The following is an 18,003-nucleotide window of genomic DNA, read 5'->3' as shown; positions in this document are numbered from 1 at the left end:
GGTCAAGTTGGGAGACATGATAAGCCTTGTGGCTAGTGTCTTTCCCCCGAGGGTGAAGTTTGGCTGGTGATCTGCAAAGATCACCTCCTCTATGGCCGTGCAGAAGCAGCACCATGAACCTTCCTGCATCCTGCCCCCCTTTTTCCAGTCAGCAGAAATATGTTGGTTCCACTTCCTTCCATGCTTGCAAAATTTGGAGAAGGGAGAGGCATGGTTTGCCCCCTAACAGAACAAAGGTAAAATTCTGCTGGCCCATATACCCTCTCGATAAGAGCCCACTATATCTGAAGGTGATTCAACATGCTTCTCTGACAGCATCTACAGGCACAGAAGTCATTGCCAATGTGTTTTGGCTGGGTATGGGACTTGCTGCAGATGCTCTGCATTAATGAGAGGTGACAATGTTACTAGCAATGTCCTAGTAGCTTGTAACGTTAAAGTGGAAGAGATGAATATTAGCAAAACTGGTGTTTGTTTATTGCTTATCAGTCATGTAAACCTTTCAATGCCACCATTTTTACTAGCACTTTGCAATTTTGATTTTTCATCATTTGAGTGTGCTTTGATCCAGGACAAACGAATTATTAGTCGGGTAAGTAACACGGTACTCTTTTGTCATCAGCAATATGAAAATTCCTACTGTCAGCCTGGGGTGGAGGAGGACAGGATTTACAAAGAATATTGGTTAGGTACTTGCATGAGCTGGGCAAAAATCATACAGTCAGCCTGAATCTGGTAAATAAGTTACGTTTTGGGACATAGTGCCAAACTGGCAGTTTTCCATAAAATACACATGCCAACATTGTAAATACTGCCATAGTGCAAGTATATCCTCCATCTCAAAACTACATGCCAGTGCCAGACTGTGTTCTTGGTAGGTGATAAGATCAGGGACAATGGCCGGGACTGTAAATCAAAAATTAGTACTAACCAAACCACCAGATCTGAGCAAGGAAACTCAGATAAAAAAAAAAGTAGGTAAAATGTGTATTAAAAAACCGCCCAATGAATAAACAAAAATCTGGATGGAGATTATGTCAGCAATGATGACTGGTCAGCCTAAGATCCAGGAAGTCCCAGAAATACAACTTCCCCCACCCTAACTTTCCTAAAAATTTACCACAACAAACCTATACATCTGCTCATTAAAAAAAATAATTTGCAACATATGACATGCACACCTCTGCATATACCTATATTATATGTATATACAAATACATATTTATAGCTGCATTTGTGTGAATAGACATGCATGCTTATGTCCGTTTATTTATTGGATCTGAACATGAATATGCCTGAAAATGTTCTGCTCTTTGAATACTTGTACAAACAAATGTAAGGGTCAATTTGATTCGTATTACTCTGTGTTGAACACAAATCAAATGTCAGCTTATTATGAATCTGTAGAAAAACAGGAGACTGCCATTGTCATGGTGTTTCCAACATGAACACACTGAGAGTACAAGAAACAATTTAATGGCATTTCAAACCCAAATATACACACAAACACACACACACAATATACCAGAACAAAAGACAATCTTGTCATATTTCTTTTTTTCTTTTTTTCTTGTATAAAAAGCCTGCTGCCACTCTCATTCAATGCCAGGGAGGCTAAGTAGGAACAGCTGTGGCTGGGAGGGAGGGGGGAATATTATGGATGAGACAAAAAAATATTACCATGATTAAGGAGACACACATTACCACAGACCCACTAGCACAATCCTTTTGCATACATAGCTCCCAGTGTTTTCAATAAGAGTTCTATATGCAAAACAACTGCAGCACTGGGTGAACGTTTTGCAAACCTGTCTTAGAAAGGCCAGGTGTGAAAAACTGTTGATACAACCGAATGGGATTTGAGAAAGTGAATGCAAGATTGAAAAGCTATATAAAGAGAGAGAAGATTTCCTGTTGTGAAAAACCAGAGATCTTTCAGGCACAGAATCAGAATCAGACAAATACTTGGCAGACAAGTGTAGTAGTGCCCCTAAGACCTCCTTAAAGAGATAATAGTCTGAACCCAGAGAAGAGAGATTGTGCAGCCAACATAACAGCGAAGACGCAGGCAGAAAAGTAATGTTCACGATAGGTGTGAAAGCTAGGAAGATATTTCCTATATTTCCTTAAATTATCAGGAATTGTAAAAGCCTTCTCATCAAAACGTGAGGAGAAAAAAGTGCTTCTGTCCCTGGGAGAAAGAAAGGATGGCATCATGCTATGTAGCAATCTGCCACTCGATTAGGAATGACACTGCTGACAAGTAGACAGGGGATCCCACTCCAAACACAGCAGGAAGCCCCATCTTGGGCAGATCATATCCACTTCTGACACATAGCATAGGGGTATGTCTCTTTTGTAGCCTTTGGCAACACTCGTACAGGGTGCAATGCTAATAAAATCTCGTTGAACTGAACTGGTATTGGAGACGCTGATTAGAAGCAGGTAAGAGGACAAGAAGAAGTGAACATGAAGTTCATTAGAGAGTTTTAAAGAGAAAAGAATTGTATCCCTTCGATAGGGGGAGAAGTGATAGAGTGCCTAGCAGACCAACAGATCATGCTGCACAGTGCAAGCAAAGGGGCAAATGAATCTTTTGCGTAAGCAGCTGCAGCTCCATTAAGGCCAGTGATGAATTTGGGCCAGTCTTTCGCCCATTTATCAGACATTACAATTGGACTGGACAATGGAGAATAACAACACTTAATCCAGAGACTGTAAACAAAGGTTTGAAACAGAGGCCAAACATTTAATTCCTCATTTTAGAGATCAGGCTGTTAAAGAAAAGAGAAACCTGTGTATGTAGTGATATTCAACTAAGTGAACAAATAATTATAAACAAACATCTTTAAACTATTCTATTAGCTTAGGTTTTCACAGTTGCGTTTTTCTGTAGGAAGAAATGTTTGCATTATACATACCTAGCCAGGTAAGAGACAGAGTTATATTTATTGCACTAGATAGAAGTACTAGCAACAGTAAACTAACATCATTTAGCATATTAGTCTGAGCAGCAAGCAGGACCATTCTGTAATGCACTTAAAACCTGCATACCAATAATCTTCATGTTCAGTAGCTAGCAGCGTTATTATTTATACTTCATTGCATTGCACTAGGTACCTTGAAATTCTTTCATTGTCACTTGGCATATCAAGATCGGGATGGAAGTGGTAATGAAGCAATTCTGTACCAAAAAGGTCATATTCTAAGTAGCATCCAAGTTTAGCAAACTCCAGCAGTTTCTTCTCATCAAATATAGTCCTGCAGAAAATACAAAACACAGTGTAAACATGCATAATCAAGTCATCATGATAACACATCTTGGAAATGTTCCAGGTCATATGGACTACAGCATTTAAATATATCATTTGGGGAAATCCTACTTTCAAGGAACTAAAAATATTTGATCAGGTTTACTGAGATTTTGAGCTAACATTCAAGAAATTCAAGTTAATAAATAATAATAAACCAACACAGTATTCAATCTTTTCCCACATCAACTGGAGATTCCATGCATTTTAAAATATGTTAACATATAGCATAACAAGTGCAATTATAATGAACTTCAATGGAAGAAAGAACCAAGACTCAGATGCTTGATATCAGAAAATGTCCTATTACATTCATGAGGAAGAAAGGTTTTGTTGTTTGTTTGTTTTTAAATTCACAGGGACATTTATTTAAATCCAACAAACTATTTATGTGAGTAAGGATTACTTGCCCCAAAAAGGGGTATCAGATCAGGCACAACATATAGGGCTCATTTCATCCATCACGGAAAGGCAGACACACTTTGGAGTAAAACACAGCAAATGTTTAAAGCACAACACTACTTACTAATTTAGGACTGAAAACCCCAGCCATTAGAAACTAAAGATAGAGATGCTTTTAGGTACACAGAGTATAACTGCCCATACTGGATTTTCGCCAGTATTCCCTAAGTTAATGTCCCTATTCTTGCAAAACAATGTAATGGCATCTTGAAGTAGTCAAGATCTCAACTAAAACATGGCACATCACTGCAGCACCAGTTCAGGACGAAGGGTGAAAATTGGTGAGCTAACAATTTCCGGCAGCATGTAGGTGCTCCGTGGAAATGTCCTCTCTGAACACCTCAGAATAGGTTCATCTATCTGAGATAAATTCCTCTGAATGGTGCATTAGAAATCTACTGATACAGCCGTAACATTTTGGGGGGATAGAAGGGGAAGAGAAAACATTTAACAAAAAGCAAAACAAAAAGTAAAACAACAATTTATTTTGCAAATAATGTGCTCTACTCCCTTATTATAAGTACAGATATTTGTATTTAAACAAGAATGTTCAACCACAGCTTCTCCTTCTTTTTGATGCCATAAAGTCATTTTGCTCTGTTTAATTACATCATAGTCTGTTGCTATGGAAATGACTGATGTCACAAATTCAATATTATGACTTAGCAGGATTAAGTAGGAGGAACAGATGGGCTGAGAGAGAGAAAACCCTTGTTCAGACAAGCCTGTCGCCAGCAGGAATCTCAGCATTGTCAACTGTAATTAATAAAAACAAATGATTTTTAAATACATTTCACAGTTTACACAAGATAAGAGCTTGTGACCAAATGGGCTTTCAAAGTGTAGTGCAGAAGAGGGAGTGGCTTTCAGTTCCAGCCCTGCATAGTTCAAGGGGCTGCAATAACCAAGAGAAGTTCCAGTGTACATGGCAATATTGTTATTTTTAAATGCCAGATTTCATAGAAGTCATGTCACAGACATGCAAAATTATTTTAAAACAATTGTTAGTTGAGGGCTCGCATGGACTATATATGTTAAGATTATTAACATATATAGCATTATCCATTACATACCTTCATAACATATGCCATGGATACTGTAACAGGAGCCATGGGTATCACTGAATGCTCACCCTGGTCATATAACAGGGTACCTTGGTAACATTAATCCCTGAGAAGTGACTGGGGCCAGGAAATAAAAAGTTGTCTCTTCCCAGCCCTTCTGCTTGTTACACTTTTATTACAGATCCTTAACACAGAATGTAATAAAAAGCTGCACTGGAAAACATACGATGTAGCTAGCAGGATAGCATTATCCATTATAGTCTTTTCCTGTCATCTAAATAGCACTGTTATGTGTTGAATGAAGTTCAAATCTACATGCAAAGTGCTAAATTCAGAGGATCTGGATACTCCAGTTAGAGATGGGCCTAAGATGCTAAATTCATTTCTAGATGCTGAGCTGTACTTCGAAGTTCGAGGACATTCAGATCCTGCATTCCAGTGAGGGCCCATCTCCAAGTGTGAAATGTAATGATATAATAATATCAGAAAATGTCATGAGTTGTATCAGTGGCTGTTCAGCTGATCCTACACTTAGAACTTTGTGGCCCTAACTCTCCTCTTATTTACACTGTTGCTTTTTTATACCAGGGTAACTCTGTTCAGTTCAATGGAATCGCTTCTAATTCACACCAGTATAAGCGAAAGGAGAAGCAAGCATTATGTTCAAAAACAATTCATTTTACTATGCTCTATCAAAGCGGTTACAAAAGTCCCTGGCACTGACCATGCAAGATATTGAGCACTCTTGTATCCACAGATTAGGGTTTTGTTTTATTTTATTTTATTTTATTTTAGAAAGTCAGAGAAATAAATCTACAAAAGATTAAGTACGTATTACTATACACGAAGAGAGATTATGTGATGTATATAATTGATTTTTTAATTATTTTAATTTTTTTTTTTTTTAGCATTGAAGCATTATTTTAAAAATGAATCAAGTGCACTCAAAATGTACCCATCTCATTTGGGGCTCTGATATGCGTGCAAACAATCTGTGCTTGAATTGCAATCTTGTGGAACATTAAATCAACAGGAATCTTCAATAAACATAACAGAGATGGGTATAATTTATATGTCTATATTACACCCCTGATGGGGACAAACAATTGAATTGCTGAGAGTCAGATGACCACAAATACTTTCCATTATTCAGCAGCTAGCCACATTAATCAATACTTAGACATTTGCCAAATGGTCCTCAGCTACACAAGATCACATAAACCTGTTGTGGCCAAATGGACTGTGTTTCTCAATTCAAGGGGCAGGATACTCTCTCTTTCCCCTCTATACCTGTGTTGTGCTCCTGCTTTTGTTTTAAAGGGGGCCAACATCTTGCTTTCTGTAATAAGACAGGACCTATCTAAAATCTAACTGGGATTTTTTAAGATGCATTGCTTTAAATTAGTTGCAGAGGAAGAACCTAGTTTGGGGTCTGATCCAAAGACCAGTGGACTCAATGGAAGTCTTTCAACTGGCATCAATAAGCTTTGGATCAGGTCCTTGGAGAGCAAGCTGATTTTTAAAAGGGATGAACACCCAGCAGCTCCCACTGAAATCAGTGGAACCTACTGAGTGTCCAGCACTTTTGAAAACCAGGTCACTTATTTAGGTGTCTATGTATGAGCTTAGGATCTGACTTTTTAAAATCTTGGCCAAGATTGCTTGTAGACTAGCAGCCTGACTCAGACCCTCACTGCCTTAGTAATCATAAGCATTATTGTAATCTTGAAATCACTAAACACAAAGCAGTGCTTCTTGTAGTGGTATCAGATCACTGGATAAACCCAACTCTCCGAGGCTGCTATTCCCAAAAATTCCACTATTTACAGACAGCACGTCCAGGCAAACCATAGACATGTGATGCCCTGCTAGTCTATTAGGTTACCTGTCGAGGTGAGACATGACAGTTTTTGAGATATCAGCCCCAGCTTCCTGCAGAATGCGAATAATCTGGAAAGGTGCATCACTGTTCCTACCAGGATGAATTATAATGGGGCAGCCCAGCTGTGACTGAGCATGTGCTGTTGCCTGCAGTACTTTTTTTTCACTCTCCATCAGAGGCCACGAGCAGCCAATTTCTCCTACCACACCACACTTGATGTCAGTTCCATCAGCTCCATTGAGTATCTCATTGACGATAACGTCTGTAAGCTAACAAAAATAAAAAGGAGATCCTTTAATTAATGATACTCTTTGTGTTGCAAATTATCAGCTCTGGTCTACACATGAAGTCGCACAGAATCTAACTAATGATGTGATTGTAAATGCATGTAGTCAAATAGATCCAGTTTTGTGTATACACACTCTTATACTGATTTTAATTTGGATTATATGAGTGTACTTGTGCCAAGTGCAAACTAGACCAATAGAAGCCAGGTGTAAATCAATACCAGAGCATCTGCACACAAGATTGCACTGGCTTAACTAAGGGCTGGTCTATTTGTAATGATTTAACTATATCTAACCAAGAAGCTAATACTGCTACACTGATAAAGTTAAATAAGTACAACTATGTAGAAAACCCCTAAATTGGGTTTTACACCTATTTAAGTTAAACCTATGCAACTTCTGTGTTTAGACAAGGCCTCAAGGTGAAAGTGAATAAATATCATATTGAGAGAGAAGGGACAAAACTGTAGATTTTTTAAAGTTTGGTGAAGATTCTAGTTGTCAAGATCTGAAGAGGAGCCACTGGGCCAAATCCTGCTCTCAGATATGCCAGAGTAAATCTGAAGTAACTCCACTGACTTCTGAATCGTAACCGAGAACAAAATTTGGCCCACAGTCTTTCATAGTGAATTTTCTTAAAGCAGCCTGTGATTCTGCAGGCACAGATGATGGCATGTAGACACCTGCAAGTATGATCATGTCGCTAAACTTCTTAATGCCATTATTTGCTACTACAAAAAACGGCACAAGTTTGGGTGTGCAAAACCAAAGGTGAGGACCTTTTAAATATCTGACCCTGAATGTTTAATATGGAATCATGATTTCAGGGCACAGTAAAATAAAGGAAAAATGGAGACAGAAAGGTTTGGCAAGGTTAAATTTACTGTATTAATTTAGAAGCTAGTAACTTAAAACTAGAACACCAGCAAACAAACAAACTCCATGTCAAATTAATCTGTCATTCATTCTTACTCATTCCGTCTCCCGGATATAGACACACAACACAATGGGGTAGATCCTCAGCTGGTGTAAACTGAAGTTAATGGAGTTATGACAACTGAGACTAGCTGAGGATCTGCCCCCAATACTGTTGCCCTGTAATTGTAAACTTTCCAATTCATTCATACAACTGAGCTGTTAACAAGAATGGATAACGTGCAACAGAAACAGAATACAGCTCTTAGAATTCCTTGTGACTATCTGAAGAACACCATCCGGATTGCAATGTTACCAAATAGGGTTTACCTAAATCTTGGCCAGGCTTAAGTAATCATGGCATGGATTGCTGGAGACACTAAATCCCACCCTGGTTTAACTAATGCTAGTGTCAAAACTTACTATTTATTTAGCCGTGTCCTAATGAAAAAATAGACCACAATGTTCCTAGCAATGTTTCCATGGAATCCTTGATCATTTTTCATGGTCAATCAGTGCAGACATTCAGCCAGGTACCTATCAACATACTGGACTGGATTAAGCAATTATTGAGTGGACTGCGGACTACACTGCACTCTGAAGAACAGCTTGAAAGCTTGTCACTCTCACCAAAAGAAGTTGGTCCAATAAATGTTATTATCTCACCCACCTTGTCTCTCTATTATAATGGGATCAACAGAGCTCCAACAACACTGCATACACTGTGCTCTGTAAGTCACTAGTGGTCCATGGACCACAATTAGGGAACTTTTACCGTACGGATCCATTCAAATTGGCACACACATTTTGGATGGTTTAACTCTAAGAAAATCAAGCATAGTTTTGAGAAACAGCAATTTGGGCCAGCTCCTCAGCTGACATAAGGTCACTATGGTCAGTGATGCTGACCTCAATGGAACTATGCAAATTAACAGAGACTGAGAATCAGTCTCTGTGGTTTTAAGATTAATTTGACTCCTTTGTAAATATAGCAGATGTTTTTACTTTCGGCTCAGCTCACTACATTCACACTCTTCGGGCTGTTCAGTTTGTCATCTGCCTTGGAGAATTCCCCTCTTCCTTCCTCATATCATTTTAAAACCAGAGGAGTGGATATGTATTATGGTAATGTGTAGGGATCCCAGCCATGATCAGGACCCCATTGTCCTAGGCATGTACAAACACAAAGGTGGTCCCTGCTCCAAAGACCTTATAAGACAAGGATAAGGGAAAAGCATATAACACACAGGCACAGTGAACAGAGTGATGGTTTGCAAGTAGCTTGTTAGTGTTGCAATTATTTATTTACTTCCTTTTTAAAAAAAGTTTGGGGTGGTTTTGTTGGGATGGATTAGCTGAAAACAGGGACAAAGGAAACAGAGGACACATTAGAGGGAGAATATCTGCATCCCAGTATTTTGAAAAAGAAAGAATTTTCACAGCTGTGCCAGGATGCTGTACACATGTAGTCATTTTTTACGGCTAGATTACAATAAACCCCTGAAAGAAAATGGCAATGTTGACAGATTGTAGTGGCAAAGCTGGGTGCAGATACAATTCGCACAAACACAATTATAATTGTTTTCACAGATTTTCAAGAAGAATATACTTAGATTTTTGTTAAGTCGTGCTTGACCTGTCATTCATGCCATTTGTAGATGACTGCAGGGCAGTATCTTACTAAATACTTGCAAGTACTTACCTGCTCCACTGACATAGCTTGTGTCTCAGAAGAATGAGTGGCATGCACATAAAACCCAGCCCCGGCAATAATATGGACCCCGGTTTCCTCAGCAAGCTTCTTTAAAGTCTTCACATCTCGGCTGATGCCCGTGGTTGTGTTTTCCACTATCGTCCCACCACCTGCTGCCTTATAATGTAACAGCTCTTCCTTTACTGCATCTGTTTCCTGATACAGAAGAAGGTTCTCTTTATGGCTGTAGGGATTCTGCTTAATCCAAAATAAGTTCTTCATCTCAATGGACCCATCAGACAAAGCTTCTTGGCCTGAAGAAGGCGGGACATAACAGCAGCTGTAGTTCATTGTCAAGTGTTCATGGGTCATGGTGCAGCCAAGCTGACTTGGCTCCACAAGGCCCAATACGGTCTGCACTTTCCCACTCAGTGAAGGCATTTTCTTCTTATTTTAAAAGGCAAGAATCCGGACTGTAAACAAGCACTTGCTAGAAAAGAAGAAGGGAAATAAAAGGTGAAAAAAGTTGCATAAAAAGTAACAAAGTGACTATACAACATAGGAATTTCACTCCCAATGGCAGTGTAGATTGTTCCTTACAATACATTTTCAAATGCTTTGTCCAGTCTCGTTTTAAGATGGAGTTTTCTTTACTTCCTTGTGGGAAACTGTCCCACAGTTTAGCAGACTTCACTAGCAGGACATTTTCCCTGATATTCAGCCTGTGTTTTCTTTTTGAATTGTTCCTCCCAGTTATCTTCCTCTGAACCAACCTTATTGCTAATATTTAGGACAGCTGTTTGGAAAGTGGAAAAAAATCACAAACATGCTTTGTTTGCTCGTAATGGATAAAGAAAGATTAATAAATGTCTCTGCACACTAATATCCTACAGGAATATTGATAGATAGAACTTGTAGGGTGGGATTCAAACAAGGACAAGTTAGCAGACTTGCCAAGTAGCTCAGAAAGGGGGTGGCTCTCATAAGAGCAAAGAGAAAGGCAGAAAAATGGAGCATGGCTGCTGGCATTGTTGTGCTGGCTCAGGCTATGTCTACACTACAAGCTAGGGGTGAGATTCCCTGCTTGCGCAGACATACTTGAGCTAGCTCTCATCTGAGCTGGCATGCGAAAAATAGTAGCCACGGTAGCACAGGCAGCAGCAGCACATGCTAGCAGCCACGAGTACAAATAGGGTGACCAGACGTCCCAATTTTATAGGGACAGTCCCGATATTCGGGGCTTTTTCTTATCTATGTGCCTATTACCCGCTATCCTACGTCCCGATTTTTCACACTTGCTATCTGGTCACCCTATGTACAAACACACCTGAACCCCTTGGGTATGTACTCTGGACTTCTAGTACATGTCACTACTGTCCATGCTACCACCATACTACTATCTTTAGTGTGGTAGCTCAATGACAGATAACATGAGTATGTCCATGCGATCTGGGAATCACACCCCAGCTCACAGTGCGGATGCAGTCTAAATGAAGGGAGATAGTTGTGATGGTGTGGAGAACCAATACGAAACAAGATCAGATAAGTAGGGAGGGACACAGATATGTAGGGACCTGACGGCAAGGAAAATAAGTTTAAACTTTATGGAGCTGTAAAGGGGAACCCTAAACAATTCCTCTTTGGCATTTACATCCCTCAGCAGTTATGATAGCTCCATTTGGCCCCATACACATATTTAGTTCTTTCACTGTTTCTTCATTAGTCGATCCCCTCCAGACCTTTAATTTTTTTGTGGCTGTGAATTTCACCCAATATTTGTCAATGCCTTTTTTGGCTCGGAATATTCCGAGCCACTTTAGGCAAGGGTCCGTGTTATTAGCAGAAAGCTGGACCGGAATTCTGCAGGAAGGCTCCCTAGATTCTACAGCAGGCTGGAAATTCAATGGCAGATCCAAGTACATTCAAGAATGGAAATTTTAACCAGATTATGCAGGGAAATGCATAATACAATCAGCACAACTCTGTTTATTTTCTAATTAAAGTCAATTTTTTAAACTGTTCACACATTTTGTTTTCAATGTGGTGCAGATTTTTGCATTGACAATAAGCAGAAGCATTACAGAAGTTGTCAGGGAAAAAGCTGGAGGTTCTGTCAATTAGGCAGGAGGCAGTTGGAGCTTTTGGCACCCAAGGTGTGGAAGGAGGTTTGGAATTGTGATGGAGTCCACTAGTTGCGCTAGAGGAGAGAGGTGACATTTCCATCACTCATCTCCTGAGCCATTTAGTACCCAGCAGCATTGTATTTAGCTGCTGCATTTAGCACCCTGTCATGTCATTGTCTGACACCATTTATGAGTTCCCACCCTTGTGTCCTAGTCCCCCTGCTCTTTGATTGTCATTTCTAGTACGGTGGTTGGCATTAGAAATAAAGCTAAATTTAAATTTACATCAAGATATTTACAATGCAAAAATATCACAGTCCAAGTAAAAGAATATATCACAATTTATTGTGGTATCGCAATAGCCCATTAAGACAAACGTTTCCTTTTTAATAGCAACCACTGTATGTTCATTTAGGATTTTCTGCTCCCCAGCAGCTGTCACATTTTGTCAGTTTGAGCCATCAGCTGAACATATTTGGCATCGAGGCTAAATATTACTTGCCTGATACTTTCCATTTTAAAAATATTAATATTCTCCAAGATTGAATATACCCTTCTAATGCCCAGGAATCTGCCTGTGATTGGACACCTTGTTTGCCCTACTGCGTGCAGATTCTGGGGGGACAATCTCCACCTATTTTAATAACCTGAAGACAAATTCTGATCTCAGTTACCCTGGTATAAATGTGAAATAACTCCATTGCAGTTCCTCTGGATTTACGTTAGTGTGAGTGAGAGTGGAATTTGGTCCTTGAACTGCAGGAATTCCCACAGCAGAAATTCAGATCCAGTTCAATTTCTCCCAAGCCTCATGTCACTGTGAAAATATTTTTATCTGACATGATTAGACAAGCATTTCTTTAATATGGCTGAATCTACAATATTGTTTTCTTTCAACTAATTTGGATTAAACCAGGTTATGTTATTTCTCTAGACATTAAATGGGCAGTGAGTGACTATGATATTTTTAAGGTTGCCACCTACAATTGCACCATGTCAAAGGTTTCTAGTGTGTAAAAATTTAGCTGGAATCTCTGCAGGTTAGAATTAGTAGCACTCTCTCTCTCTTAAATTTGTTTCCCATATTAACACTAAACAAGGCTGACTACCCAGTTCAAGTTAGATCTGCCTGATGCTAGCTTGAAAGGCTTGAGGATATGCAGTTATAATTCCTAGTCAACCAAAATCATGAGTTATGAAACAAAATACATGTTTAATGATGTCCAGAGGATAGGACTAACTGGAGCATACACTGTTGATTAAAGAGAGAGTTATTTCCCTTTCTGTCTCCCTTTTAATGAATAATATCACAAACATGGGTCTGTAACTGGTAAAGCCCTAAGAGCAGATTTTCTATGTTTAACTTTCTATTAATGCGACAGAAGAACTAAGTCAAAAGGGCATTAAGCCTTAGATATCAAAGGAGTTAATAATGTCTAGATCTCTGATCTTTAGAGCTAAACAAAGTACCACAGTATAATGAGTAACACCATTTTATAGTGACAAAGAGCTATCCAAAGTATTCCAATGTAAGCATAAAGAACCAGCTACAGATTAGAGACTGGCATTGCATAGTATACAGTTTTCAGTGATTGTGGTTAATCTAGTTATGAAACTTGGCCATCCTTAAGAGACAAATATGGTTGATTTATTGTATTTGTGCGTCCTGTGTATAAGCAGACACTGTATGAAAATCTCAGTTAGAAAAGACTATTCTGCTATGGATTTAAAAGGTAAATGCCAGCAGAAATGGTTGTGATATATATGTAGATTTAATATAAAATATTATTGGGGGCATTTCCATAACATGGGATTACAATAATAGTGCTCCTGGCGGCTCATTGTATTGACTTGTTTGCGACGGTACAGGAAGAGTCGCTTTGCTAAAACAGACCCCTCGTTTACTAGTATACTGACTTGGTATTTGTCAAACAAAGTCACGAAGTGTAAGATTTCGAAGGGGATTGCACTTGTGTGAATCATTAAAAGCAAAATACCTTTCTCTTTCAATAACTGTGGTTGGCTGTGATTAAAATCAAATTGTCTGACATCATCATTAACTGAATGTTCTTGATTAGAGTTGGTGTTCTGTAGACCAGCCCACTATTTTGGAAAAGATTCAAAGATCTGAGTCATTCTTGTCACTCCTATAGTCCAGGCAAAGAGAGTAAGATGAGTGTCTTAAATACTTAGTTCTTTTCTTGCTGTTTTTTTCTTCCCACTAAAAAACTATACTCTCGCATTCAACCAAAATCTGGCAGCATAACCAGTGACATTTACATTCCATATTAAACCACACTTTCAAATGATTTTCCTTCTGCACGCCCCCTTTTCAAAATGCACCTTTTAGCCTTATGAAACTATCTAAATATGTTTGAACAAGTAATTATAATGTAATATAATGGCCATAGGGAAAATGGCACCTTGGGCAAACTTGTATTTTGGTGCCCCAGCCTCTGCTGCATCCCCCAAACCATCCCTTCTGGCCCCCGCTGCCTCCCTGGGCTCTCCCCATCGCACCTAGCCTCTGCTGCCTCTCCATCCATCCCCCCTGGCCCTTGCTGCCTCCCCACTCATCCCCCTGGTCCCCACTGTCCCCCTCCTCCATTGCCTTGAGCTCCCTACCATGGCCTCACATCCCAGGACTGCCCTGCTGCTTGCCTCTTGACCACAGCACCCCCCTGACCACGGCACCATGGGCGGTCACCCATGTTGCCCACCTGTAAGGCCGGTCCTGAATATAATGGAAATAAAAGCTCTTATGGTAAAACTAGATACAGCTAATTAACAATTAGAGTCTGGTATTTTCCTCTTATTTTCTACATTTTTCTATTTTATTTTTACTCATGTTATAAAGCAGGGGTGGCCAAACTGTGGCTCGTGAGCTGCATGCAGTTCTTTTACAGTTAAAGTGCAGCTCGCAGAGACTCCTATGCACCCCCATTCTCCGCCTACCAGACTGGGATGGGCAGCTCGGAGCTTCTGCCCTGTGGCTGGGTGGTGGGGCTAGAGGATTCTGCCCAGTGGGTAATGGAGTCGGGGGGGAGGGGGGGGTGAGTAAGTTTGGCCACCCCCTTATAATGCATTACTCAACAAAGTCATTCTCACTGGATCAGGTTTTCTGCTTGCTTTCAGACAGCTATTTTGATATGTATGTTGATTTTCAAGATGAATTTGCTGCTAATTCCTTTCTGGCACAGATACATTAGATTAATCTCAACTAATCTGGCCTGACCTCTGCAAAGGCCCTTGTTTGTATGTGTCATCCACTTATAGCCTGTGGGAGCTGTCTGCTGATTTCTGTCAGACAAAACCTAGAATTATCTGCTCCAATGCTCGATTCTTCTTGGAGCAGGGATTAATCTGCTGACTTTTAAGATTCTGTATTACTGCATACATACAAACCTAAAAGAAATACATCTACACACTTCCATGGCATCTTTTGTCTGAGGCTCTATAATCACTCTACAAATTCGTGAAGTATTCACAGTTTAAGTGACTTGATCAAGATCATACAGTGGGCTTTCTTCCTGCAAGTTATAAGTAACTCTCATTGACTTCAGTTAATTGCTAGCTAAAGTAGTTTAAGCTCAATTAAGAATTGTGGAAAATATCATTAACAATTTAATATTCTGATTGGGATGAAGTCTTAATCACTGTTCTGTCACCTTCTGTGTTGACTTTCACAAATAGCATAATTCTAGCATGATATAATGATATACTTGCCTTGATAACACGTGATGGTACTATAGCTAATTCATATAAACCTACAAACAGCAATTAAGAGCACAGTTCAGCAAAGAGCACGTGCTTAGCTTTAAAACTGTGAGTAGTCCCAATGAAGTCAATGGCAGCCCTCACAGACTTTAAATTAACCTTGTGCCTATGTGCTTTGCTGAATGGGGGCTTAATTACCTACAGTCCATGTCTTATATACTGCCATTTCATTTCTGTGAAAACATGTTTCTTCTCTTAGGTAAGACAATGAGGTTTATATGTACATGGTCATGCCTAGTCTGAACATCAGTAAACGGTATTAATGAATGCAATTACAATCAGTACTTTTCTAGGACTCTCTGCAAAGACATAACTTTGTTTCCTAGTTTGACCAGACTTTCCAACTAATAGTAAGGGCCTTTTTCTGTAGCCTGACTCTTCATGAGTAGCACTTCCTCCTTTGACTTCAATGGGTCTAATCCCATGAGTAAGTACTATTCAATGAGAATAGAGGATGAAGAATCTGACCCAAATGTTGGCCAATGCTCAGGAGTTACTAAGAAATTTATATGTATATAATCTTCCTAGCCTTAAATGAGTCATTTTAGTTACATAATATTACAATGTAAGCTATACACACACACACACACACGTACACACAAAAAATATTGTAAAGAATGGAATTGGGTGAGAGAAACAGAAAAATGCTGTTGAATATTCAAGGGACTGCAGCTATTGACTTTTCAAGTTCTGACAGATATTCTAGATTTTTTGGCATGTTCGAAACCAGAATGGAAGCAACTGTGAAAGGAAGCGTCTCTATCTTTTGAGGACTCAATTCTAGGGCTGGTTGGAACATTTTCAGAAAAATATACTTTCATCGAAGTTTTCATCAGGGGAGACAATGCCATTCCCTCACACTCTGTAACCTCAGCGTTAGAGCACCAGCCTGGGAGGTGGGAGACCCAAGCTCAAGTCCCTGCTCTGCCTGATTCAAAGTGAGCTGGGATGAAAAACTCTACTCTGACTTAAGCAGAAGAGGGACTTGCACTTGGATCTTCCACATCCCAGGCCAATGCCCTGACCACCTGGCCCACATCTCCTCCTCCTTCCTGAATGGAAAAGCTCAGGTTTTGGCCTGAAAATGGACATTTCAGTACAAATGTTTTTGCAAAAACATTCAAAAAGTGTTAATTTTGTTCTAATGAGGAATGAAAACAAATTTTGAAACCTTGAAAGTTGTCACGAAATAGAATTGTTATCCTTTGGTCAGCTTTACTCAATTCATTGTGCGTTTTCCTGACCTAGATAAGACTAGAGGGCACATTCTGAGCTCCCTTCCCACTACAATGGATGGAGTCCTCATAGACAAACAGACACTTTCATTCCCTGAGCCCTAATATTGAAGAGGATTTGGGGAAGGAACTAGATAGATCTAAAAATTCAAAGATCTGCCAACTATGTCTTTGAGGCTGCACTAACTGTTACGCAATAACTTAAATGCTGATTTGAAGTCTGGGGTAAAGGATTCCTTCCCCATTCCAGCTTCCATGGATCTGCTGAGTCGAGAGCCAGAAACAGCATTTGTGCCTAAATGTAGAGGATACTAAATTCCTGAAGGAAAACTACTGCCTAATATTCTAATCACTATCACTAATTAGAAAGAAAAGTAAATCACTAAAACAAGTGGTGTTAAATAGAATGAAAGAGAATAATTTAAAAACCAATTTTGCAGGACGGTGCTAGGTGCTGTATAAACACAGAAATGATGGTCTCTGAAAATTAAATGAGCGTATACACATTTTGATAGAGCAACTATTATTTCTCTACATAAGGTACAACTAAGGATGCAGTTTTTCATTAAGGCCTTGGAATGGCTACCTAGACTTTATTACAGTAACTCCAGGTGAACCTTTACAACAATCGACTGTACGGTGCACAAAATATCATCCTCATGTTTAGTCTACTACTAACCACTAGTGCAGTTATTATTGTCCCTAGAAGTATGACAGAGAGCTATGGGACCCACTGGTAGGATTTGGCCCTTTCTTGTTTTCTCATTTGGAACTTGCACTTCTGTCATTGTGTCGTTATAATGGCATTGTAATGAGAAGTCTCCTTAGGGTTGAATTGGTTGTTTCCTGTAGCAATCTCACATTGCTACAACATAATAATCGCGTAAACATAGTCTCCACATGCTTGCAATTGTTTTGATTTAGTAAGCACATTTTAATGGTATTATCACAATCTCTTTAGACTTGCACAGAAATCATTTTATTGTTATTACATTACAATGAGAGATTATAACAACACGAAATCCAGATTGCTGTGATAGAAAATATATTAATTCTAATAGCATGGCTTAGGAGCTATTTGTTACATTAAGATTCATTGACCTTCGGTTTTGGAAATAAGGGTTGCCTTGTTCCACCATGAGCATTATAATATGGTCTTTCCTTACATAATCATACAAACACAGGAAATGTGATGTAACATAGGTTACATATTTATTTACAAACAGAGGCAAATGCTTGAAAGGACCAATCCTG

At 39.3% G+C, this 18,003-nt stretch overlaps 1 protein-coding gene across 3 annotated transcripts in view; it reads right to left on the bottom strand.

The window, feature by feature from the left end:
* Nucleotides 1–18,003, bottom strand: part of PTER (phosphotriesterase related) — a 29,618-nt gene that overhangs the window by 4,272 nt on the left and 7,343 nt on the right. For 2 of the 3 annotated variants that reach the window (XM_067562290.1, XM_067562291.1), the window contains exons 2-4: nucleotides 9,624–10,104; nucleotides 6,723–6,988; nucleotides 3,121–3,261 (exon numbers count right to left, since the gene is read on the bottom strand). In XM_067562290.1, coding sequence (XP_067418391.1) covers nucleotides 3,121–3,261; nucleotides 6,723–6,988; nucleotides 9,624–10,055 — 839 coding nt within the window. In that variant the 5' untranslated portion in view covers nucleotides 10,056–10,104. Of the gene's footprint in view, nucleotides 1–3,120; nucleotides 3,262–6,722; nucleotides 6,989–9,623; nucleotides 10,105–13,734; nucleotides 13,832–18,003 lie in introns of those variants that run through there. The other variant, XM_067562292.1, reaches the window with a different exon arrangement.

Source organism: Emydura macquarii, unplaced genomic scaffold (genome assembly GCF_026122565.2).
Source record: "Emydura macquarii macquarii isolate MOO-44397 ecotype Brisbane River unplaced genomic scaffold, CSIRO-AGI_Emac_v2 contig_2422, whole genome shotgun sequence".
Taxonomy (NCBI): Eukaryota; Metazoa; Chordata; order Testudines; family Chelidae; genus Emydura; species Emydura macquarii.
This window is presented reverse-complemented; position numbering and strand designations above follow the sequence as displayed.